Here is a 27866-nt window from a genome sequence, read left to right as displayed (position 1 = left end):
TTGTTAACTTTTTCTGCCATCGGTTAGAGCAAGAAAAAAGGATCCCAAACGGGGTACTTGCTTTAGAAGACTTCAGAAATATTCAATTCGGAAAGGAAAAAATCAGTTAGCGGCCGACTGGAACGCATGCAAACTGCTTCTGCTTCAGGTTCCTCAGCAAGAAAGACTGATGCAATGGTGTCGGCTGCCTGTTTTTATACCCCTGACGACCTGACATCAGTACTGAAGTGACAGCAACTGACACATAAATACTAAATCTCTGGTATTTGGGCTGACTGAGGGCTACCTCTGCAGGCAGATAACCCAGGTGTTATGACTGCAAAAGTGAAACACGAAGAACATCTGAGCAACCCCCTAAATCAATTTCCCTCTCTCATCAAACTTAAGGACTTCAGCAGCAGTGGGCCCAAACAACATGTCTTTATTCAGGGGAAAAAGCAGAATCTCTGGTCTAACATCTTCTGGAAGATTTTGAGAATGTAACCAAGCAAATGGTCTCATAACTAAACCAGTAGCAATAGAAACAACATCAGTGGAGTCATTAAGAGGACTTAAAACAAAAGAGTTTGGTGACCAGAGGTGTTGCTAGCTATTTCTGCATGTGGTGCAGGTCCTCAAGTCTTGACCTCCCCAATCCTCTTCTCTGACCTTGCTCGAACAGCAAAGATCTCTTTCCTTCTTTCAAACTGTAGCATGTTGTGATGCCCCAACACTGGCCCAGTAATAAAGGAGCCTGAATCCTCACCACTGGCAACACTGGGGAACGTACACACTGGGAGGATGACAAGTACACACATAGTAAATTGCAATTTCCTTTAAAAGCACACAGAGACCACAGTCAGTCTGGGGTTGATTTCTCCCTCTTTCTCCTGAGCCCAAATAAGACTCCCCATTGGCACAGCTATAGGGCTGAGTCCTTAGCCAGGGTTCCAAGCCAAGCTCTCCAACACCCTCTCTGTCCAACCAGTGCTTCATGTCCCTGCCCAAGTAGCTGACACACACAGTCTTGGAGATTTGTTTTACACACACTCGCGCGCACACACACACACACACACACACACACACACACACACACACACACACACACACACACACACACACACACACACACACACACCTGGGAAAGGCTGGCACAGGTTTACTCGCTATGCCCACTTCTGCCCAGACTATAAGGTAAGTTATCACTTCCACCAGAACCCCTTATCAGCTACTTTAAGGCCCTTAACAAAGGGTGTCCAATCTTACTGTGTATTGTTAGTATTAATCTAAATGGTAGTTTGACCAAGAGCTTAATCTAAATGGTAGTTTGACCAAGAGCAAGGCCATTAGGAGTGGCCTGCACCGTGTCACCAAATAAATATTCAAGTACTCTCAGAGCTTAAATATGTCTCACAAATATCAGCCACAAAGGTAGGTTTAAATATATTTAATAATAAATAATAAAAGAACAAGACAATACTAAATATGTCTTCACAGTGGCATCAGAGTTCAAAATCACAGAAATATTTAAAACATTGCAGGACAGTCTCGAATAAATACAGAAAACATCTAAGCTAATCTTTACTATATTTCTTACTGAATCTAAAAGAATTTACTGTACCCTAGTTAACTTACTTACAGCAAGGCTAGAGAGATGTGCTGACTGGATGTTTCCAGCGGATGCTGCCAGGTCAAAGACAAAATACACAGTCACTCTTCTCAGAGAGTTCTTAAATTAATATCAAATATTATTGCTGAATGCTGGGATACCTGCAGCATGACATCGATGCTGCCAGGTCAAAGAGAAAATACAAAATGAACAGTCACTCTCTGAGTGTTCTCAAATTAGTACCAATTACTACTGCTGGGATACTTGCAGCATAACATCACTGTTTGTCACCTGACTTCAGTTCCCAGGCTCAACAACCATTGCTAGAAACTGCTAGCATTTAGCATCGCCCTGTGAAAATACATAGCCTTCAGATTTTTGCAACTGCTGGAAGACATAACACAATAAAACAGTTACAAAAGAATGCAGAAGGTTCCTTAATTTTAGACACCCTGTGTCTCCTTGTTGCATTGAAACCATCTATTTTATTACATGGTTATAAAACAATTTAATTTCAACTATTTTCCTTAAGTATTGCAAGTTAACCTTTTATGTTCCAGTTTCCACTGTTAAAAATATATACATTTACACAGCTACAATACTGTATATACATTTCTGTTCTCTTCCAGTAGGGTGCACTGTGGATACATCTTTAAGCGCAGTACTTTACACACACTTCTGTTCCAGCAGTTTGATATGCACATAACATACCGTTCTAATACACTGGTAACACAAACATATGAATCATGTTGATATTCAGAAATGACACAATTATTTACAAAATTCCAGCGAGCTGGGCTGGCAATATTTCCTTTTGTGACGCAAGTAATTGCTCCAGTTTCAACACACGCACAAAGCGTTATAGCTCTCAGTTTTGACAACACAAAAAAAAGCTCTTTTCATTCTTTTACACTCTAGCAAAAAGTTGCTACAGTTTATACCACACACAGCTTTGATTGCAACTGCAATACTGCCATGTGTTTCTAAATGCTGGTATGTACTAAAGAACAATTGGGATCAGCCAGTCTCTCCCCCAAACACTTCTCTCCCAGGGAGGCTTCACCCTTCTCCCCAATCTAGCTATGCTAATATTGGTTACTTGAGAAGTACGCACAATTAAGGAATTTACAGGAGTTTTAACCTCAGAAGAAGGATGGTTAAGAAACTCTGATTTTTTTCAAAAGAAGCCAGTAAAAATTTTAACGTGAGCCTAGCAGTTCAAAATTCTGAAAGTTAAATTTGCAGAAGAATAAAACTTCATCCCAAATCAAAAGTTTTCCTCTCCTTGCTACAGGGGATGGGGTTAGCATTTACAATATGTTTTCTACTGCTTTCTGCACTTCTGAATAACTAAAACAAAATTTGCTGCATATCTGTTTAAACTGTGCAACTGTTTTTGGCCTAGTGAATTTAATCCTTACCCCTTGTTCTGATCTTGTATTCCACCCTCCCACCAAACTGTTATTGCAGTGTATTAAAGCTTGGTGACTTTTGAGTTGCCCACCTCCACTATAAATTTGATATTGGACACTCCCCCAATAAGAACGGCCACACAGGTAAAAAACGCACTCTCCAAAGCTAAGAATACAGCATCCATGGGACCAGATGACATCCCGGGCTGTGTACTACATGAACTACAATATGAACCGGCACCTCACCTAAGTGTCATGTTTAATCATAGCCTCACCTCAGGTTTCCTGCCCACTGAGTGGCGCAGAGCTACAGTTATCCCACTCCACAAGGGGGGATCCACCTTGGATCTTGGAAACTACTGTCCCATCAGTCTGCCAAGCCTTATCTGCAAGGCCATGGAGTGTATTATCATGGAACTTATAAACAAAGACATTGGCAACCTTCAAACACTGGACCCCACCCAGTTTGGGTTTGTGAAGGGCCGATCTTGTCTCCTGAACCTGACTGACTTCTTCGAATCAGTCTCCAGAGCCATGGACAAGGGTAAGGTGGTCCACACAGCCTATCTAGACCTTGCCAAGGCCGTCAACACCACCCCCCACTCTGGAATCATAGATAAACTTAATAAGCTGGGCATTAATCCCTACGTCACCCAATGGGTTGCTAACTGGCTTAATGATAGAACACACACTGTAAAAGTAGCAGACTCCAAATCCAGCTCCAGACAAGTGACAAATGGAGTATCTCAGGGTTCAGTCCTGGGACTGCTCTTGTTTGGCATCTACTTCTCTGAAGTACAGGCCAACACTAAGGGACTCTGGCTAACAAAGTTCACAGATGACTGCAAACTGTGAGCCATTACTGAATCCCCAAATGATGTGGATACTCTACAAAAGGGCCTTAGAGAAACAGATGCTTGGTGCCAGAGCCATGGGCTCAAGCTCAATGCCAAGAAATGTACAGTTATCCCCTTTGGGAAAAAACATGTATCTGTGAATTACCATATAGGTGGCAGTACACTAAACACCAAAAGTGTGATAAGAGGCTTAGGGACACAGGTGGACAGTGGTCTCACCTTCGATAATATTGCCACAACAGTCAGGAAATCCTTCTATGTGGCACACCTCATCACTAAGGGCTTTTCATCCAGAAAAAAGGAGGTCATTGTCCCACTGTACTCATTCCTCATTAGATGCATTATAGAATACAACGCCCCTTTTGGTATGTACCTCTCAAGACATCTGCAATAACTGGAAATGCCGCAGAAATACCTCACTAAAAGAATCACAGGCCTAAAGCAGATGCCCTATGCTGACCGCCTTAAAAAACTCCAGCTATACTCTGTCGCATATCGTGTACTCAGAGACGATCTCTGCTTAACATACAAGGCCATGTCAAACCCAGAGCTGTTGGACATGCTACACTTAAAGAAATCCCAATCCTTCAGAGCCACACGCTCCAGGGATCTAAACCTTGTCATCACAATAAACAAAACATGCTGGAGGGATAGGTTCCCGACCCAGAGACTCCCCAGACTCTGGAATAGATTGCCAATACATGTCAAGCAGAGTGCCTCTTTGGCCCTCTTCAAAGGGAACCTTGACGATTGGATGGGAGAAAGGAAATTCACCCCGGGGATCACGTCAGTCACCCTGCTAGACAGAGGTCCAGGGAAGTAAATAGTGTGCGAAGAAATAGCCAGGGAACTGTTATGGCTAGGCTTGTATAGGCCCTAGGGCTGATAGCCTAGTACCAACCTATGGGACACTCCCCCGAGTCCCATCTCATTACCTCATTACATCTAATAGACTCCTGCACTTGTTTTTAGTCATTTCTAATTTAATAGCATTTTTTTAAACTGGTCTAACATTGCTACATACTCAAGTGAGCTAGCTTGCACTGCATTTGAATTGTTTTTACTGCTGTTTTAACTACCTTTCTGTATATATATATATATATATATATATATATATATATATATATATATATATATATAAAACCTTTCCTGTAACTACTGTAGTCCAGATTCAGATTTGCTGTATCCAGGACTGTAAGTAAGCTTCTGAGCCCCCCCAAGCTTTCTGTGTTGGAGGGAAGCCTTCTAGCTTATCAGTGGGAGTGGTAAGCACTAGGTAACCTATCTACCACATAAGGAGTGGTTCTGGCCCAGAAATTGTAGTTATTGGCTGTTTGGGCAATTTTTCCATCTCTCTCAACTTTCTGATTTAAAAGCTCGCATTTGCACTTATTTCCCCCCTTTCCTGTAACTAGTTTAGTCCAGATACAGATTCTTAGTTTTAGCACTTGAATTTGCTTATTCGTGATCAGCGCTTGTTCAGAACTTGTAAGCACTAAATAACCTACTAATTAGTACAGCACTCAACCTTCCTCATTACCTAGAGGAAAACAGTTTTGGTACTTACTTTCCTCACTTGCTTAGAGGAAAAACAGCTCTTGTACTCACTTTCCTCACTTATCTAGAGGAAAATAGTTTTTTATTCAGGCATGTCCAAGGGTCAGCTCCCAGTGTTCTCTCCTGTCTATCTGATGAATCTGGGCATCTTGCGGCAATGTAGAAATTGCCTCATGTACACAGACAACCCTCTCCTCCTACCACCCAACACTACAACCTGTGAGAGATGCACTTACCTAGCCAAACTGGAGGTAAAGCTCTCTCCAATCAAGACTGAACTTGACAGTCAAGAGGAGAAGGTAAACACTTGCACCACACCACACTCATCACACAGTCTCACTAAATCTACACCACCAAAGCCCACACATAGAAACACAAAAACATTTGCGGAGGCTCTCAATAATAATCTGTTCAAGCAACAGAGACCTTGAAAGCAGAAATGCAAGCAACCTCCACCCCGCAACACAACCCAAATGACACATAGCCCGCAGACTCAGTGTGCCACTCAACCACAGGCAATAAGGCAAAACAACGTACTCAACACACTAGTCATAGGTGACTCTATAGTCAGGCACACTGATGTCCCACTCACCAGGCTAAACAAGGAGAAGGTTACTGTCAGCTGCCTGTCGGGTGCCAGGATCCGCCACATAACCCACGCACTCAAGTCACTCCACAACAAGTACAAATATGACTTTGTCATTGTCCATGTTGGTCTGAACGACCTGAGACATACCTCCCTGGACTACATGAAAAGAGACATGGAAGAGCTCTCCGATCTTGTAGCCCAGGCAGGTATGACCCTAGCCCTGAGTAGCATTCTGCCATCACCCAGAATGATGCTGCAGTTGTTGTGTCTTTCGGCTTTTCCCGGTTATGGATCGCCACAGCGGAACTCCGGTCCACTAATGATTGGCAGTAGCTTTTACGTACCGAGTTGCCAGCTCTGATGCACAACCTTCAACGAAGGTACGCCCATTCACGCATGTCTCCACACAGAAGACACATTAGCTGAGAATCGAATGGCAACAATTGGCTAAGCTTCTGGTGCCATTCTAAAGGGATCCAGTATCTGTCTACCTGGGATGACATGGTCGACAGACCACGATGCTTTGCCAGAGATGGCCTGCACCTGTCACCCGTGGGATTCCGGACACTAGCTAAGGTTCTTGCCGCTCCTATAGTGCCTTTTTTAGGCAAGGTTCAAATGACAAATTCACCACCATAACAGGAACAGGCAAGCAAAAACTGAGGGTGATGCTACTCAATGCTAGAAGTCTAAATCTCAAAATGCACTCACTCGAGGCACTCCTTAAAATGGAGAACATCGATACCTGTGCAGTGACTGAGACCTGGTTCAAGGCTCCAGAGAGTACCCCTGCGCTACCAGGCTATAACTCATACCACACTTTTCGGCCATGTAACCTGGACCGAAACACCAAAGGCGGAGGTGTGTCCGTATTCAATAAGGATATCCACACCTCCAGGCTAGTTGCTCAGCATAATGCAGCAGAGGTTATGCAAGTGCAACTAACTCTGGGCAAAACTGCAATCCAAACTGTAGCTTGCTACAGATCACCCACCATGCCCCAGGATTCCCACTCCTCTTTTCTTGATGTACTGGAAAATATTAGGGTTCATCCAATTACCCCAATAATGGGCAATTTCAACTACCCCACCATTAACTGGGAAAACTACTCATGTGCCAACTCCTTCACTCAACACATTCTGGAATTCATAAACTCCAATGCCCTGGATCAACTTATCCACACCCCCACCAGGGGCAACAATATCCTAGATCTAGTCATTACCAACATGAGTGACCGGTGTTCCACACCTGAAGTCAACACCTCATTGGTCCGATCCGACCATAAGCTAATTACCCTAGATATCCACATCCTGCCCCCACTCCCCATTAAAGAAACCATGGTAAATAATTTCTCCAAAGCCAACTTCATGCTTTTTAAGACAGAAGTGGTGAACCTCATGACACCCATACAGATGGACAATACAGTTACGACTACTGAATCCTACGCAATTGCACTTTATAAGCACTTACATGAGTGCATGGATCATGCTATCACAAACAGAACCAAGATGCTATCCTCCAAAAAAAGGAAGCCAATCTGGTGGTCCCTTGCCATAAACAAACTGTAGAACAGAAGGAAGAAACTGTTGCAAAAGACAGTAAAATCCCATGAGTGGAGCAGCTCCCTGGTCAGCCTCAATAAGAAGCTGTGATTCCTGATAAAATCCCCCAAAGCTAGTTACAAAAACAAAATTGCCACTGATTCTAAAGACAACCACAAAGCATTCTATAGCTATGTCAAGAATCTCAATGGCAACACTCGGATCTGCTTGAGTTACAGCACAATGACACTAAATAAACAGACCCAACTGATATTGCCAACATCCTGGCAGATAGGTTCAGTGCTAACTTCACCCCCCTCTCACCCACTAAAGAACCCATCTCTATACCGGAAGAATGCAAAGTTCCTGTAATCACGGCTGCACTGGTAGAAACCACACTCTCCAAAGCCAAGAACACAGCATCCATGGGACCAGACAACATCCCAGGCTGAAACTACAGAACGAACTGGCACCCCACCTAAGTACATGTTCAATCACAGCCTCACCTCAGGCTTTGTGCCTGCTGAATGGCGCACAGCGATGGTTACCCCACTCCACAAGGGAGGAGCCACCACTGACCCCAGGAACTACTGCCCTATTAGCCTGACGAGCCTGGTCTGCAAGGCCATGGAACATATCATCATGGAACTTATAAACAAAGACATTGGTAATCTCCAAACGCTGGACCCCACCCAGTTTGGGTTTGTAAAAGGCAGATCATGTCTCCTAAACCTGATAGACTTTTTTGAAGCAGTCACCAAAGCCGTATACAAGGGTAAGGTGGTTCACACAGCCTATCTAGATCTTGCGAAGGCTTTCGACACCATCCCCTACTTTGGAATTATAGATAAACTCACTTAACTAGGTATAAATCCCTATGTCACAAGATGGGTTGCCAACTGGCTCACTGACAGAACCCACACTGTGAAAGTAGCAGACTCCAAATCCGACTTCAGACCAGTGACAAGTGGAGTACCACAGGGTTCAGTCCTGTGTCCTCTCCTGTTTGGCATCTACTTCTCTGAAGTACAGGCTAACGAAGCTCTCAGATGACTGCAAACTAGGAGCCATAATCGAAACTCCTAACGATGTGGACATCCTACAAAAGGGCCTCACTGAGACAGATGCCTGATGTCAAAGCCATGGCCTCAAGCTCAATGCCAAAAGGTGCATTGTCATCCCTTTTGGTAAAAACTCTGCACCCATGAACTACAACATAGGCGGTAGTATACTTAACACCAAAAGTGTGATAAGAGACCTTGGGACACAGGTGGACAGTAGTCTCTCCTTTGATAATCACATTGCCACAGTAGTCAGGAAATCCTCCTACGTGGCACCCCTCATCACAAAAGGTTTCTCATTCAGAAAAAAAAGAGGTAATTGTTCCCCTCTACTCCTCACTCAGACCCATTATTTTGGTATGTACCTCACAACACATCTACAACAACTGGAAAGGCCGCAGAAATACCTCACAAAGAGGATTACCGGCCTCAAACAAATGCCCTACACAGACTGTCTCAAAAAACTCCAGCTTTACTCCGTCGCATATCATCTACTCAGAGGTGATCTCTGCCTAACATACAAAGCTTTGTCAAACCCAGAGCTGTTGGACATGCTCCACTTAAAGAAATCCCAATCCCTCCGAGCTACACGCTCTAGGGACCTAAACCTTGTCACCACAATAAACAGAACATGCCGGAGGGATAGATTCCTGTCCCAGAGACTTCCCATACTCTGGAATAAACTACCTATCTATATCAAACAAAGCTCCTCATTAGCACTCTTCAAGAAAAATTTTGATGATTGGATGGGAAATAGGAAATTCACCCCGGTGATTACCTCTGTGGCTCTGCTCGACAGTGGCACAGGAAAATAATTTTCTTGGGTGGCAAAAGCCAGGGTACCTTTTTGGCTGGACTTGTATAGGCTCCAGGGCCGATAGCCTAGTATCTACCTATGAACCTATGAACCATTATTATCAGCTCATTCTACCGAGTACAGTGAGATCAGTTGTGAAGGCACACACCTTTAGCTTCTTAACATTGAATTATCTTGTCTTCTCACTTTCTACTTAAAGTTCCTCTTCCTACTTCATTTTGCTTGTGCTTAGATGTTCAACTGCATCTCCTTTACTGCATTGGTTACTGCTTGTCGGTAGCTTTATACTTTATTTGAGCTGTTTTATTACTCTGGTGACTGGAGCTAATTTATCACATTTGCACTGTTTTAACGCAATTTACTGATTAACTACATTTCATTACTGTTTAACTGTATTTCATTGCTATTTACTGCAATTTATTAGTGTTTAACTGGATTTTACTGAATTTCATTACAGTTTAACTTATTTTTCACACTGAGTTCTGTTTTTGTCTGTAAGTGGTTAATCTGTGCTTTTTTGTGAGTTTTACTTTGCTCTTAACCCTTAAATTGAGTATCATAGTCTGATACAAGTTGCTGCATCCAGAACTGCAGCTGCAATGTTTTTAACCATTTGTGAGGTATTCCAGCTACAAATTTTCCTTATTAGCACTTGTATGATCACCTAGTAGTACTACTCTTAGATCTTCCACCCTTTACCCTGTTAGCTCTCTCTGGCCTCTTTCCCTCAGTTTCTGAAAAATATGGATGGAGAATTTCCTATGCTTTCTCCTGCCAGTCTGGTTGATATGGGCATCCTGAGACAGTGTAGCAACTGCTTCATGTACACGGACAACTCTCTACTACTACCACCGAGGAACACAATTTGTGAGAGATGCAATTACATTAAGAACCTAGAGTCTATGCTCTCTCCCTTCCAAGTCAGCATATCTGGTACTGAGAAGGATGTGAACACAAACAACACACCTCAAACACCACCAACATCTACACAACACACACTCACATATCCAGAGGTCCTCAACAAAAACATACCCAAACAAAAGAGATCTCCAAGGCAAAAACACACACAAACTCCACTGCCCACCACACCACATAGAGTCCACACACCTGTGTCTCACAGCCACTAAGGCCTAAACATAAATCTAACATAATAGCCATAGGAGACTCAATTGTGAGGCACACAGATATGACCCTCACCAGGCTGGATAAGGAGAAAGTCATGGTTAGTTCTTTGTCAGGTGCCAGAATGCACCATATCACCCATACACTGAAGTCTCTCAACAACAGGTACTGCTATGACTCTGTCATAGTCCATGTTGGCATGAATGACTACAGATGTACCTTTCTGGACTATATGAAGAGAGACATGATCGAGCTCACTGAATATGTGTCCTAGGCAGGTATGTTCCTAGCCTTAAGCAGCATTCTACCATCACCCAGAATGATGCCTCAATACAAACAGAAAACGACTGGCTAACAAGCAATTGGCTTAGTTTCTGGTATCATTCCAAGGGGATCCAGTATCTGACACCCTGGGAAGACATGACTTGACAAACCTCGAAGATCTGCCTCGCTCACTGACGGAACTCACCTAGTTAAAATAGGGGAAGCCACTTCAAGTAGTCGACCCGTAACAAGCGGTGGGGTATACTTTTCTGATGTGCAGGCCAAAACCAGCGGGCTATGGTTGACCAAGTTTGCAGATGATTGCAAGCTGGGCACTGTCATCAACTCCCCTAGTGATGTGGACATCCTCCAAGAGGGTCTCACCCAACCAAATGACTGGTGCCAGAAACATGGCCTCAAAATGAATGTCATAAAATGCACCGTCATCCCCTTTGGAGAGAGTGACTTCCCCAAAATTAAAACATTAATAACAAGGTCCTAAGCATGCAATCAGTCATAAGGGACTTGGGCACCCAGGTTAATTTCAAACTGACTTTTGACCACCATATTGCCTCCGTTGTACAGAAAGCTTTCTACGTGGCCCATCTCATCCAGGGACAAGGTGGTCACAACATCCTTTGTTTCTTCCCTTATAAGACCCATTATTGAGTATAATGCCCCTTTCAGCATGCACCTCACAAAGCACATGCAGCAGCTGGAGAGACCACAGAGGTTCCTCACCAGGAGAGCCCAGGGCCTCAAACATCTACCCTACACAGATCGGCTAAAGGCCCTGTCCCTCTACTCAGTCTCCTACAGACTTCTCAGAGGAGACCTCTGTCTGACATACAAAGCAATCTCAGATACCGCCTTGACGGGACTTCTGCATATCCGCAAGTCAAACTCCACTCAACCCACACATGCCACCTCAACCTGTTCTATGACATCAATAGGACTTGTTGGTGGGACAGATTTGTTTCCCAGACACTCCCTCTTCTGTGAAATAGACTCCCCCTCCACATCAAGCAGAGTACCTCATTAACCCTTTTTACGCGCAACCTGGACAACTGCATGGAGAACAGAAAATACACCCCTGGGATTCTACCCGTATCCCTGCTGGACAGGGGCATCGGGTGTCGACTTGTTGGAACATGGGCTAAATTCTTGGCTAGGCTTGTAAGGGTCTCAGGGCCAATAGCCTAGTAGCTTCCTATGATCCTAGCAGTACAATACATAGATAAAGATATAATTGCAGGATCTGGTTTGGGATTAGATAAGGATTTTTTTTTTCTGTCTGAGGTAATTTGTCTAACCTGCCAAGCTTTTTGGGGGTAGGGGGCTGTGTGTCAGGCATTCTGCAAGCTGTAAAGAAAACATCCTCTAATGCAGACAGCACCAGAGACACAACTGCAGGTTGAGGGATCTGCAGATGAAACAAATCATAACACTTTCACTGGAACTTGGGCATTTAAATTTTGTTGCTACTGAAATAAATCTCTCATTTTGTTGACAGATAAGTCTTCCGAAGGGCAATCAGAAGAAAATCTTCCATCTGAATCAATACCTTCATCTTGAGGACAATTAAATGAAGAATCACAGTCACCCCCCCCCCCCCCATCTGACTGAAAATCGTTCTTAGATAGTGAGGGAAATCTTTCTTTTTCTACCAGAAGGTAATGAGGAACCAGGAGTTAACCCAACCCACTGAAGACAAAGAATAATTCCTTAGGAAATCTTCCCTGCCCATAGTTAAACAGGAGCAGCAGCATTACGTTTCTGCATTTCTTCTTGAAAGACTCCCTGGAGAGAAAAAGACCCATGACAGGGGCACTGGTCTGGGAATGAGGCATCTTATCTCATCTAAGATGTAAATCTTCACCTTCTCTTTTCCCACAAAAAGAGTGGTTCTCCTTTCTCTGGTGAGGGCAATCCTACAGTTTGTAGAGGATGTGCAAATCCCCTGGTCTTTAGTGGCTTCATAAGGAGCCACATCGGGGAAGCAGAAGTAAAAGATGGATGCTCTAACAAACCAGCATTTGTCACAGCAGAGTCACCAGGCAGCAGCTGAGGCAGTGATGAAGTCAGCCAGGTATCAATAGACTCCCTCATAACTTTCTTCTTTCAGACTGGGGGAAAAACGAACCAGAGAGACGGGCAATTGCCCCATTTTCAAATATGGAAGGAGACCTGACAAGATAGTAGCACAACCTGAGTTAGTCAGTGTGTAGAAAAATTTTATGTTCTGAGGTAAAATATTGTCTGACAGTCACAAAAGCATCAAATCCCGCCCCCCCCCCTCTCTCACACACACACACACACACACACACACACACACACTTTACATAAAAAAGTAGAACATGCCAATAAATAGATTTTTACACACATTATGTCTGCACAAGCACTACCTAAGTAAAGACTCGCTTTGGAAGCATGATAGGCCCCCCAAAGAAAAAAAAAATTCCCAACATAAAAGTAATAACTTCACAGAAAATAATTCTCAGTTAACTGATTAAGTAATGGAAGGTATTTCCCAGAAGGGGACCTGTATATGTCCAGCCATAGAAGGATTCTTAGCTGGACGTTAGCTCTAACAATGCTGCAGAGATGAAGCACTGCAGTATCCAGAAAATTGTGAAACTTTTTGGTGTCCAGAGTGCCTTTTTTATGGCTGTACTTGAAAAAATGACAGTTCAAGCATGTGGAAGGTGCCCTAAAGCTTTGAAAACGGGATGGTGCTCACATCATAGGCAAGGATATAACGCATACAGCTTAGACTGCTGCAGCTGCAACAGTGGTCTAAATGTTCAGTATCTGCAAGCAATAAAATTCAAGTAGAGTAGTCACTCTCTTATCCGGCCTCTCTTTAACCGGCCATCAAATTTCTGCTATAGCCCAAGCAAAAGACAACAGAGAAGAACAGCACTTCTGCCTCCTCTAGGGTAAATAATGACAGACGTTCAAGTTTTAGACTTCATATTGTTTAGAAGAATGCATACTAACACGAATCCTGTTATTCTAGCCAATTTATAACCTATACATGCTATTTTTGTATGCCTTTTTTGATTAACCAGCCATTTGTTTTATCCAGCCTACGGTCCGGTCCCAGTGAGACTGGATAAGAGGGAGTCTACTGTACACCAGTTACACCATTCAGTTCAATATTCACAGAATGCATAAAGTAAAAGGCTAAAGCAGTAAACAGAGTTAACATATACCTTAAAGAATTTAAAATATGCACATTATGCAGAATTTTATGCTAGTACAGCATACAATAAGATCCTACTGAGATGCAAACAAGCCTTATACAAGTGGAAACAAATAAAGAGTAACAAGAACTGGGAAATAATGAAAGTTGTCAGCGCTTACTTTTACTTGTTGGGTAGATGACATCATATCCAGGTAATGGCATTACTACATCATGGACTGTGTAACTGTCTACATCTTCTTCTGTCAGCACAACAGCTGTTGCTGTAAATCACCAAAATGTACAGTAAAACATTTAGCTAAACATGCACAACAATCTGGTAGCAAAAAATCAACAAGTTTAGCTAGCCCACATAAAAGTGCTGCATTTTCATGTTGTTCTACACTAGAGTCCTATGACGGCTACTTTGCTATTTGCTTAACTTGTCTTTTAAAATGTGTCATGAATGTCAGAATGGTCAGTCTTCTGGAAGTACATTTTAAATATTCACAATACCATCTATCAAGAGCAGCCTTATACATTCCAGTCTATACACTGCATATTTCAGTTACCTCTTCATACTGCTTTTCATTAATCTAAAAAATAATCTTTATCCATTTCTTTTCTTAAAGTGTATCAGTATTTATATTCCTTCAGTTTATCTACAATGCGTACACTCAAGGTACCAGGCAAAAACATAATGATATGCAGACATTCACCAAAACCACTGATCTTAGGGCATCCTATTTAGTGGGCACACACCTGGGTACTCATTCAGGTGTTCTGTCAGTGTCTAGTTCTTTTTCTAACCTTATGGTAAAAAAAATGGAACTAAGGGGGCACACCTAACTCCATGGTTCTCAACCCCCTTTAAACCACCTAACCCCAAGATTTCCAGCCCCCCCCCCCCAAAGTAAATCTCCAAACAAAGAAATCACACTTGCAGGCAGAAGAAAAGAAAAATATAAGATGCTAAACATACAAGACTCACACATGGAACTGCTGCTGCTCAAAGTTGAAAGAATCTACTCAAGCATAAAAGGGCAGGAGAAGTATAAACATACCAACTGCAGAGGTCGCTTGCAAAAGCCAAATGATATTGCATATATTTACTTTCATTGTTGCTGTATCTTACAGGGTCTCTGCAATGGGTATATACTTGGACAGAATCTCAGTCAGTACTCTCAGCAATCCATTCAAAAAAGGTTCTTGAAAGCACTTACTAATGAAAAATTATCCAAATGATGACAAATGAAGGGCAATGCAACAGGAAATCTAGTTGTATATGGTCTGTTTGGCAAAAGCAACACCCTCCTTAGCTGGGGTAAACAAAACAAGGGCACACTTCCATTTTGAAGTGCCTGACTTATGTACTGGTAAAAGTGAACATTCAGGTTAAGAAGGATGTGCCCCCCAAGTTCCCCTATACTTTTCCAACTCTCAAACACTCCGCTCCTAACTCAGTGTTGCATTAACTTGCAAACTACAACTGGTCTACTACATAACTCCTGGAAAACACGCTCACATATGACAATTGATTTTTTTTTTCTTGCAGGAGGCAAGTAACCCTGTACTTCTTTACTTGTACACATATTAATGCCATGACTGTATAACCAAGGAGAAGACAGAAATACCAACCAAGAGTGAAAACAATTCATGCACATCAAAGCTGAAACCTGACTTTCAAAATAGTATGAGATGCATCAGGACAGCATGTAGGAAAACCATGCTCTCCCACTCAAGACGCTATAAAAGGAAATAAAACAGGGGCACAAGAGACTCGTAATCCTTGTAGAACACTAGAATTTTTGTTAAATCAGAACCTAAATCTCCAAACTCTACCTGGCAGATGGAATGATTACTGGAAAGTACAGCCAGGGTCGGATCCAGCAACAGACAACCTAGGCAACTGCCTGGGGCCCAGCCATCAACATTAAATAAATAATAAAAAAAAAAAAGTCCATTCCTCCTGGACTGCTCATCAATATACAAATAAATAGACACCTACTAGGCTGCACTTTGCCAAAGGCAACAGTAAGAAATTCTGCTAAACAGCTCTAATCTCATTGGCTTTGCTTTCCAGCCCAGCTCCATTCAGTGACAAATGCTTTGAGCCAATGAGCTGGGATGCAGAGCAAATGGGCATGTGAAATTGAACTATGACTTGCTGGAGCATTAGCAATGAAGCCATTTCAGTCCCGGTACCACTTCTTTCTTCTCTTTATGAAGCAGACCATGTCTGTATAGGAGCAGAATTCAGCCCAGCCAGTTGTAAGAGTAGTGTGCATGTGTGCACATTTTATATACATCTACACTTTATATGTAAATGTCATGATTTATTTTTGCTTAAACAATGGTTCCTCTAAAAGTCAGTCAGTAAATACTATAAATAAACATATATACTTCTAAATATATATATATATATATATATATATATATATATATATATATATATATATACACACACACACATATATAAATATAGCTATTTATATATATATATATATATATATATATATATATATATATATATATATATATAGCTATATATAGCTCTATACATATATATATATATAGCTATATATAGCTCTATACATATATATATATATATATATATATATATATACACACACATACTAAATAAATATAACCATTACAGTCACAGACAGCTTTCACTTCTGAATAAAAGTGGTGTGCTCACTCACACATTTGCATAACCACTTAGCATTCTGGAAATCTTTCTCAACCAATGTAGCCATGTCAAGAAGAAATAATTACCTAGGACTTACTTTGAGAATGAGTGAAATGTAGCACTGGTATGTCCTTAATTTTTTTAATAAAAATATATACAATTAATAACGTATTTATTATGTCTCAGTGGTATTAAAAAGTGCTGTGTTGCTGCAAGTAGTATAGTAGGTTATTAGTCACATGAAATCATGTTAAAGACATTACTATGCTTGATTAGTGTGTCCAGATTTGATTTTGTTTGTTCTTTATGAAATGAGATGGTCACTGTTATTCAATGGCTTACTTCTTTTGTGCTTATAATTGCAAATAAACTGAAAAACCCAGAGAAGGATACTGATTAGTTTTTCCTAAATGGTTTGCAAATCAAGCTTTCAACTACTGGAAGAAGCTCCATAAAGTTCACCATTTTTGTAATATACGTTTTCAGTACCTTCTTTACAGCCTCCAGCAGCTGCAAAGGGAGTGACATTTGACAGGTCATTGATTTTCCATTATTTGGAGTGATGATCAGAGCCATCTGATATTCACCTTCCATTATGTAGTCATTGTTGTATTTATTTATTTTACATTTGTTGACCTGGATAGTCCGTCTGGATGTGAGCCCATTTTCAGCGGAGGCCCGGGGAGAAAAGCTCCAATAAAACAAGAACAACATTGACAGGTACAGTGTCGGTTTTACACAGAATTTAACAGAAATATCTAGAGACAATAAAGAAAGTACAATATACAATAGGCACTTTAGTGAAAAGGAGAAAGTTATTACAATATAGTAAAGTCATATGAGACAATAAAGAAAGTACAATATACAATAGGCACTTTAGTGAAAAGGAGAAAGTTATTACAATATAGTAAAGTCATATATATATATATATATATATATATATATATATATATATATATATATATATATATATATACACACATATATATATATAGATACATATATATACAATATATATATATACATATATATATATATTTTTTATTTTTTTTTTTTTTTTTTTGAGGGCAGGGGTCCATCTTTAGTTGATCATTTGAGTATACTTTAATACGTGTACATATGTATACCCTTACAAAAAAAAAGAAATTATCAAATTATACTAATTGTAGGTAGCTGATAGGTGGTGTTAAGTGGGAGTGGGGTATACATGGAGACTATAAAATTTAGGGGATGAAATTTGATGTATATTACTGTGACACAGTCTTCTATAGAAGATCAGCCTGTAAAGGGTTACAGTTACTTTGGCAGTTAGTGTGGAGGACTAAAATTCCAAATTGTTAATGAGCTGCTTCCTTTGGCAAGAATGCAGGGTTTGAATATTTTCACCTTCATTTTCTTGTGCATGACACTGAGAAAGTCACTTAACCAGACAGTGCTTTGGAGCAAATGTAAATCTGGGCTATGCTCCATAATGGTCTGCAGCACTACATGACTAGTAATTATGAACCTGCTGTCATTGCTTGCAAGCCATTGCATAGCTGATCTTGTTCAGGACATATTATGGCAACATCACCAGCGCACCAGTTTTTTAATGTAATCTAGGCAATTTATTTTTCAGAGCATTAGCCATTGCATTTGTAAACGAAGCACTAAAATGCAAAGTTGTTGGCCAGCAGCAACTTCTGCATTAATAAGTTCTCTTTAATGTGGAATTATGCAGATAACTTTTACTTCTGCAGTGATTGTACATATTGACTTTGCATATGTTATCAGGTAGTTAAGATTTCTTATGCTTTCATAAATGCTCTTCTATATAAACAGTACTACACATGGCTGAATATTATGGTTTAACGCTAGTGAGCTTTATGCAGCTTCATGTAATTCATTCAAAGCTACCAATAAAGTTCATGTAATTTACTTCTTCATAGCAATAAAGGCTGCAGAGTCTGCAAAGTAGCTAGAACTGCTGCTGGGGGTGAGACTATCTGTGGAAGAAAGTACTTTATGCTCTTATCATCTGGTCATTTTTAAACAGTCTTTAATCTGCCTTAGCAGGACTAGTGTGCATATGTGTGTGTATGTGTAAGTTGGAACACTTTGGCTATTATGTGTTTGAGTGAAACAAATTTGAAACACGCAACATTTTCATTATTATTGTTATTAATTGTTTTGACAAAAGACATCTGACTGAAAGGTTGCAATCAACAATGTAGTTAGAATTCCTAGGTTTGGTGTATATCTGTGGATAAAAATAACAGACCCTACTGAGCTGATAAAGTTAAAAAGTCATAACCCTTTCTTTGTAGGACTAGTGTGCATTTGTGCAAAGCAAACTGGAATACTTTACTGTGGCCATTTTTATCATAAATCAGGTATGTGATTTATACACAGTCAATAAAATGGATGTAATGGAGTACATATATTGGTGGATTATGACAAACCGTACAAGTTGCCTTTTATGACTGAAATGTTCTGAAATGGGTACTTTTGTCATTACTGTTTCATATGTTTTGTTTCACTGCTTACTAGAAAATGTACAAATCTAAAAATTTAAGACACAATAACAAATGCTGCTGTATTAAACAAGATATATAATTTAAAACAATCAGGAAGGTGAATCAAAGAACACATGCATGTATGCATAGTTCTAAAATGTGTACTGGGGGGGCCATGTTTTGAAAATTGCTTGGGGTCAAGGTACACTTAAAAACAAGAACTTTTCCAACTTATTACCATCCCTGAAACTACCTTTGGTGAGTTAACATTATTCCCTTATAACTTAAAGACATCCTAATGTATCTCAACAAAACAGACCGCCACATCTAGGCTATTACAAATCAGGTAGTCCAGCACCTTTCACCTCTTCATAAATCAAACAGCCCAGCAAACACTAGAACCAGAGACAGAAATCACCTTCAGGAAATAAGTCACGGTGGGGAAGAGAGATTTGTCATGCGATGACCATCTCTCCTCCAAAATAAAATTCCTCTCCAGATCAAGCAACGTGACACACTGTAGTAAACCACAAAATGAACAGCAACAAAATTAGAAAACCACTAAAGAAAAGGCCAGTGAATTCATGAGCAGTAAAAGCTTTTACATGACACAAACTCTAGTGCCTCGGCTACGCAGCCTTCTAGGAGCAAGACAGTATAAGCAAACAGCACCTTAAATACCCTTGCAACAAGGCAACACCCAAATCAATTATACAGTTAGTTATTCAAATTAAAAATCTTCAATTACATTCTGTACCAAGTCCACCAGGGATCAAAGTGCCATACTTCAAAACAAAAACAGACTTTATATAAAAGCTTACTTTTAACATCTATATCATCATAATTACTACAAAACACTTGTTCCAAAATCATGCCCTGAAGCACCCCCCCCCCAAAAAAAATCACTATTATGATATAATTTAAAATGTACTTCAATGGGACTTTCTAATCTACCTTTTTTAATATCTCTAACATGCTCCTGTAGCCCTGTAGCCTTAACTCAAAAGCTCTCTACTTTCACCTATATAAAATAAATTGCAGGGGCATTTTAATGCATATATAACCCCTTCTGTATTACAATTATAATTTTTATGGGATTTAAACAATATCCCATTAATTCTATCAAAGAATTTCAAAACAAACAATTTCCACATGGAAAAATTCCCACAAAATCCATTTCTCTAAATAAACTATCAGTTTTAAAACAAAATTTACTGTGTAACAAGATATCCTTTAAATTTCTTCCCCATTTGTAAGAAATACAGGGAACATAATAAATTATTTCAGTTTTAACAAAACACCCCAATAATATCTAACCAAATTCACTAGTTGTTCACCAAAAAATTATATATGGTAAAATAAACTTCTACAACTTTTTCTGTAACAAGGGCTACGCATCTTCAAGTACTAGACTATATAACACAATTATTTTCTAAATTTTTAATTTTATAATCAATCTGAGTTATATTGTTTACAATTTGTTCCAATAATTTTTTTATCATAACCCCTCTTGGAGAAGATAGTCACAGCACCTTGCAACTCCTTCTCAAAATCCACCCCATAATTACATAACCTATGGAGACATACAAATTCCCCACAGGGTAACGGATAATAAATGGGGGGATGACAACTGTCTCCATGGACATACTGACCACCACTAAACTTCCTATGTACTCCAGTTAATCATACCATTAACATTTCCTTCTAACTGAACATCCAAAAATAATATTTTATTACCAAACTGTAATCCATCAAAATTTAAGCCAAATATACTGTTCTGTAGGCTCTGTACAAAATATGTTACCAAATCATAACCCCCTCCCCACAAATGAACACCAAACTCCACAACAAGTACAAATACAACTCTGTCATTGTCCATGTTGGAGTGAATGACTTGAGACATACCTCCCTGGGCTACATGAAAAGAGACATGGAAGAGCTCTCGGATCATGTGGCCCAGCCAGGTATGACCCTAGCACCGAGTAGCATCCTGCCTTCGCCCAGAACGATACCACAGAATAAGGACAAAATTACTGACTTCAACAATTGGCTAAGCTTCTGGTGTCATACAAAGGGGATCCAGTATCTGTCTGCCTGGGAAGACATGATCGACAAACCACGATGCTTTGCCAGAGATGGTCTGTACCTGTCACCCCTGGGATTCGGGTTACTGGCTAAAGCTCTTGCCACACCTATAGTGTCTTTTTAGGCAAGGTTCAAAGGACAAAACCACCATGGTAACAGATACAAGCATGCAAAATCTGAAGGTAATGCTAGTCAATGCTAGAAGTCTAAATATCAAAATGCACTCTCTCGAGGCACTTCTAAAAATGGAGAACATCGACATCTGTGCAGTAACTGAGACCTGGTTCAAGGCTCCAGAGAGCACCCCTGCAATACCAGGCTACAACTCTTAGCACACTTTTTGGCCACAAAACCAAGACAGAAACACTAAAGGTGGAGGAGTGTCCATATTCACGAAGGAGATTCACACCTTCATGCTAGTTGCCCAACACAATGCACCTAAAATTCTCCAGGTGCAACTAACACTAGGCAAGACTGAAATCCAAACTGTAGCTTGCTACAGATCCCTCACCATGCCCCAAGATTCTCACTACATCTTTCTAAACATATATAACCAAAAATACACCGAGGTACCACACAATAGCGTCTTTATTACACAAAAAATAAGAACAGTGGTGAGGGCTTTCGCAAAACTAATTGCTTCATCAGACAAGAAAATAAAACACCCCATTGCTTATATACAGATGGAACCATTGACTCAATCACTGATGTCATAGGTCAATTAAGGCATTAAAGCTATATAAAACTTATAAATGTATAAATGTAGAAAAGGCTACATATAGAGAAAACTGCATATAAAAGACATATATAAAAAATATAAAAGACACATATAAAATACTGAATGTAAATGCATATAAAAACTGCATACAAAAACTATATACAAAACTGTTGGTAAAAGACCTAAGTAATGTGCATAGATATCAACTCCATAAATACTGTAGCTATGAAAAAATAAAAGGATAAAAATCTAGATTTAGTTATAAAATCTATGTAGAATATGTATGTATAACTAAAAGTAGTCTATGTCTCTAAAATATGAATAAATAAAGTGTATGGGTGTATGAGGTGCCTAACATTAAACATGTTTGAGGCGTCTTGCTTTCAAGAAAGGAACCAAGGAAGTAGAGCCATTAAGGCCTGGATATTTATCTGCATTCAATTTAATGATCCATCTCTGTTCACAGCTTTCAGCAAAATTTTCTATATCCCCTTCCTCTAATGTTTTTGTGCATGCGCTGTAGCACAAAAAACTTAAAAGAATGTGAATTATCTGTATTAATAATATGCTGGGCGAGTACATTAGTGGGTTTCTTATTTTTGACATCACGAAGATGTTCTAGAATTCTGTCTAAGAAATCTATTCGTTTTACCTACATAAAACACTAGACATTTCTGACAAAAACAATAATAGACAACATCAGTGCTCTTGCAATCAGCATAAGTATTAAGCTGTAACTGAAAATGCTTGGTGGGGTGGACATAGGTATTTATACAGTAAATATAGGGGCAGGCAATGCATGACCTGCAAGGAAAAGTGCCCTGACGTGAAGAAGGGATGGCTTTCTTAGGCACATCCTTGTTACATAACTGCTTCTTGAGTGACATATTGTTCTTGAAACTGAATAGTGGATCTTTACAGGTAATAACCTGCAACTGTGGTACCTCTTGTAATAGGTACCAATGTTTCTTAATTACGTCAACATACTGGTTGACGTCACTCGCAAACTGTAACACTACTCTAAATTCATTATGTGGCCTAGAGTTTATGTTAGATGGATTATTACATGGAACTACCTCGTTGTTGTTAAAATAAGGTCTACATTTAGTTGATCTCATATGCCATGCATCAGATATAGTTTTATCAATTTCATCAGGTTGGTATCCTCTAGCTATAAACTCAAATTTTAAATTATTTAATGCTAGTAATGCATCCTCATCATCATGTAATATTAATGTCCGATAAACTTGCCCTTTTAATACATTTCTCGGGATGTGCCTGGGATACATACTAGTTTTGTGTAGGTATGTGTTCTTTCTGGTCGGTTTGTGGAAGATGCTACTCTTGAAGCAGTTAAATTCAGCTTTAGTGGCTATCTGCAGCTGAGATTTATTTTCTTGATGTACATCTAGCTAAAGCTGAATTTAACTGCTTCAAGAGTAGCATCTTCCACAAACCGACCAAAAAGAACACATACCTACACAAAACTAGTATGCATCCCAGACACATCCTGAGAAATGTATTAAAAGGGCAAGTTTAAAGGACATTAAGATTACATGATGATGAGGATGCATTACTAGCATTAAATAATTTAAAATTTGAGTTTATAGCTAGAGGATACCAATCTGATGAAATTGATAAAACTATATCTGATGCATGGCATATGAGATCAACTAAATGTAGACCTTATTTTAACAACAACGAGGTAGTTCCATGTAATAATCCATCTCACATAAACTCTAGGCCACATAATGAATTTAGAGTAGTGTTACAGTTTGCGAGTGACGTCAACCAATATGTTGACGTAATTAAGAAACATTGGCACCTATTACAAGAGGTACCACAGTTGCAGGTTATTACCTGTAAAGATCCACTATTCAGTTTCAAGAACAATATGTCACTCAAGAAGCAGTTATGTAACAAGGATGTGCCTAAGAAAGCCATCCCTTCTTCACATCAGGGCACTTTTCCTTGCAGGTCATGCAGTGCCTGCCCCTACATTTACAGTATAAATACCTATGTCCACCCCACCAAGCATTTTCAGTTACAGCTTAATACTTATGCTGATTGCAAGAGCACTGATGTTGTCTATTATTGTTTTTGTCAGACATGTCCAGTGTTTTATGTAGGTAAAATGAATAGATTTCTTAAAGACAGAATTCTAGAACATCTTCGTGATGTCAAAAATAAGAAACCCACTAATGCACTCGCCCAGCATATTATTAATCCAGATAATTCACATTCTTTTAAGTTTTTTGTGCTACAGCGCATACACAAAAAGATTAGAGGAGGGGATATAGAAAATTTTACTGAAAGCTGTGAACAGAGATGGATCATTAAATTGAATGCAGATAAATATCCAGGCCTTAATGGCTCTACTTCCTTGGTTCCTTTCTTGAAAGCAAGACGCCTCAAACATGTTTAATGTTAGGCACCTCATACACCCATACACTTTATTTATTCATATTTTAGAGACATAGACTACTTTCAGTTATACATACATATTGTAAATAGATTTTATAACTAGATCTAGATTTTTATCCTTTTATTTTTTCATAGCTACAGTATTTATGGAGTTTATATCTATGCACATTACTTGGGTCTTTTACCAACAGTTTTGTATATAGTTTTTGTATGCAGTTTTTATATGCGTTTACATGCAGTATTTTATATGTCTCTTTTATATTTTTTATGTGTGTCTTTTATATGCAGTTTTCTCTATATGTAGCCTTTTCTACATTTATACATTTATAAGTTTTATATAGCTTTAATGCCTTAATTGACCTATGACATCAGTGATTGAGTCAATGGTTCCATCTGTATATAAGCAATGGAGTGTTTTATTTTCTTGTCTGATGAAGCAATTAGTTTTGCGAAAGCGCTCACCACTGTTCTTATTTTTTGTGTAATAAAGATGCTATTGTGTGGTACCTTGGTGTATTTTTGGTTATATATAGTTTTGGTTTTGTGCACCTGGGTTTTACCTGAAGCCGTTTCTCTTTTTATACACCTTTCTAAACATAGTGGAAAATATTAAGATACAACCAAACAACCTAATACTGGGTGATTTCAACTACCCTGCCATTAACTGGGAAAACTACTTTGGTACCAACACCTTTCCCCAACGGTTCTTGGAATTCATAAATTCCAATGCCCTGGATCAACTAATCCATTGTCCACCAGGGACTCCAATATACCAGACCTTGTCATTACCAACATGGGAGATAGATGCTCCACACCAGTGGTCACCCCCTCATTGGTCAGGTCTGACCATAAGCAAATCACCCTTGACATCCACATCCCACCCCCCAGTAAGGAAACCTCTTTCTCCAAAGCCAATTTCATGCTAAAGAAGTCAGAAGTGACAAACTTCATGACAGCCATGCAGACGAGATCTGAAAGCTCGACTGCTGAATCCTACACTAAGGCACTGTATGAGCACATCCACTCGTGCATGAATTGTGCAATCCCAAATAGAACCAAGATGCTTTCCTCCCACAAAAAGGAAGCCAATCTGGTGGTCCCCTGCTATAAACAAACTATACAACAGAAGGAAGAAACTGCTGCAGAAAAGAGGAAAAGGCCAGGATGCAAAAAAATCCCTCACCAGCCTCAGTAAGAAGCTGAGATACCTCATAAAATCCGCAAAAGCTAGTTACGAAAATAAAATTGCCAAAGATTCCAAAGACAACCACAAGGCATTCTATAGTTATGTCAAGAATCTAAATGGCAATGCTCAGATCTGCTCTGAGCTACAGCAGAATGGCATTAAATATACTGATCCCAAGGATATTGTCAATATCCTGGCAGATCGATTTACTGTCAGCTTCACCCCTATCTCACCCACTAAAGGGCCCATCTCAATACCAAAAGATTGCCAAATTCCAGTAATCACGACCACACAGGTAGAAACCGCACTCTCCAAAGCTAAGAATACAGCATCCATGAGACCAGATGACATCCCGGGCTGTGTACTACATGAACTTCAAAATGAACTGGCACCTCGCCTAAGTGTCATGTTTAATCATAGCCTCACCTCAGGCTTCGTGCCCACTGAGTGGCGCACAGCTACAGTTATCCCACTCCACAAGGGGGGATCCAACTTGGATCCCGGGAACTACCGTCCCATCAGTCTGACAAGCCTCATCTGCAAGGGCATGGAACACATTATCATGGAACTTACAAAGGAAGACATTGGCAACCTTCAAACACTGGACCCCACCCAGTTTAGGTTCGTGAAGCGCCAATCTTATCTCCTGAACCCGATTTACTTTTTTGAATCAGTCTCCAGAGCTGTGGACGAGGGTAAGGTGGTCCACACAGCTTATCTCGACCTCGCCATGGCCTTCGACACCATCCCCCACTCTGGAATCATAGATAAACTTACTAAGCTGGGCATAAATCCCTATGTCACTCGATGGGTTGCCAACTGGCTTACTGACAGAACCCAGACTGTAAAAGTAGCAGACTCCAAATACAGCTCCAACTCCAGACAAGTGGAGTACCTCAGGGTTCAGTCCTGGGACCACTCTTGTTTGGCATCTACTTCTCTGAAGTACAGACCAACACTAAGATACTCTGGCTAACAAAGTTCGCAGATGACTGCAAACTGAGAGCCATTATTGAATCCCCAAATGATGTGGATATTCTACAAAAGGGCCTTACAGAAACAGATGCCTGGTGCCAGAGCTATGGGCACAAGCTTAATGCGAAGAAATGTATAGTTATCCCCTTTGGAAAAAAACATGTACCCATGAATTACCACATAGGTGGCAGTACACTAAATATCGAAAGTGTGATGAGAGACTTAGGGACAGAGGTGGACAGTGGTCTCACCTTTGATAACCATATCGCCACAACAGTCAGGAAATCCTTCTATGTGGCACACCTCATCACTAAGGGCTTTTTATCCAGAAAAAAAGGAGATCATTGTCCCACTATACTCATCCCTCATTAGACCCATTATAGAGTATAAAGCCCCGTTTAGTATGTACCTCACAAGACATTTGCTGGAAAGGCCGCAGAAATACCTCACTAAAAGAATCACAGGCCTAAAGCAGATGCCATATGCTGACAATCTAAAAAAACTCCAGCTATACTCTGTGGCATATCGTCTACTCAGAGGTGATCTCTGCTTAACATACAAGGCCATGTCAAACCCTGAGCTGTTGGACATGCTCCACTTAAAGAAATCCAAATCCCTGAGAGCCACATGCTCCAGGGTTCTAAACCTTGTCATCACAATAAACAAAACATGCTGGTAGGATAGGTTCCTGAACCAGAGACTCCCCATACTCTGGAATAGACTGCCCATACATGTCAAGAAGAGCGCCTCCTTGGCCCTCTTCAAAAGGAACTTTGATGATTGGATGGGAGATAGGAAATTCACTCCGGGGATCATGTCAGTCACCCTGCTAGACAGGGGTCCAGGGAAGTAAATATTGTGGGAAGTAATATACAGGGAATTGTTATGGCTAGGCTTGTATAGGCCCTAGGGCCGATAGCCTAGTACCGACCTATGAACTTAAATCATCAATGTTTCTGTGACAGCCGTGCACTAGCCCAGCAATCAAGGAGCTTCAATCCTCACCACTAACACCAGTGATGGTTGTCCATATAGGGAAAAAATAATAAACACACACACAGTAAAGTACAATTTATGAGCACACAGGGATCACAGTCAGTCTGGGTCTGGTTTCTCCCATTCTCTCCAGGTCCCCAATAAGACTCCCCCCACTGGCACATCTATAGGGTCTAGATCTCAGCCTAGTGGGCAAGCTAAAACCTCCAACACCCTTCTCTGTCCAACCAGTGCTTCATGTCCCTGCCCAAGTAGCTGTCTCACACACACACTTTGAGATAAGAGTTATACACAACCACACAG

General features: G+C 40.3%; 1 protein-coding gene across 1 annotated transcript in view; it reads right to left on the bottom strand.

The window, feature by feature from the left end:
* The window catches only part of PUS7 (pseudouridine synthase 7), a 924586-nt gene that overhangs the window by 171894 nt on the left and 724826 nt on the right, over nt 1-27866 (bottom strand). The window contains exon 16 of the mRNA XM_044088529.1: nt 14175-14276. Within this exon, the coding sequence (XP_043944464.1) occupies nt 14175-14276 (102 nt within the window). The remainder of the gene's footprint in view (nt 1-14174; nt 14277-27866) is intronic.

This window comes from Protopterus annectens, chromosome 11.part0 (assembly GCF_019279795.1).
Source record: "Protopterus annectens isolate FY-2018-M chromosome 11.part0, PAN1.0, whole genome shotgun sequence".
NCBI lineage: Eukaryota > Metazoa > Chordata > Ceratodontiformes > Protopteridae > Protopterus > Protopterus annectens.
Note: the sequence above shows the minus strand (reverse complement) of the source record. Positions and strands in the feature narration are given on the sequence as shown.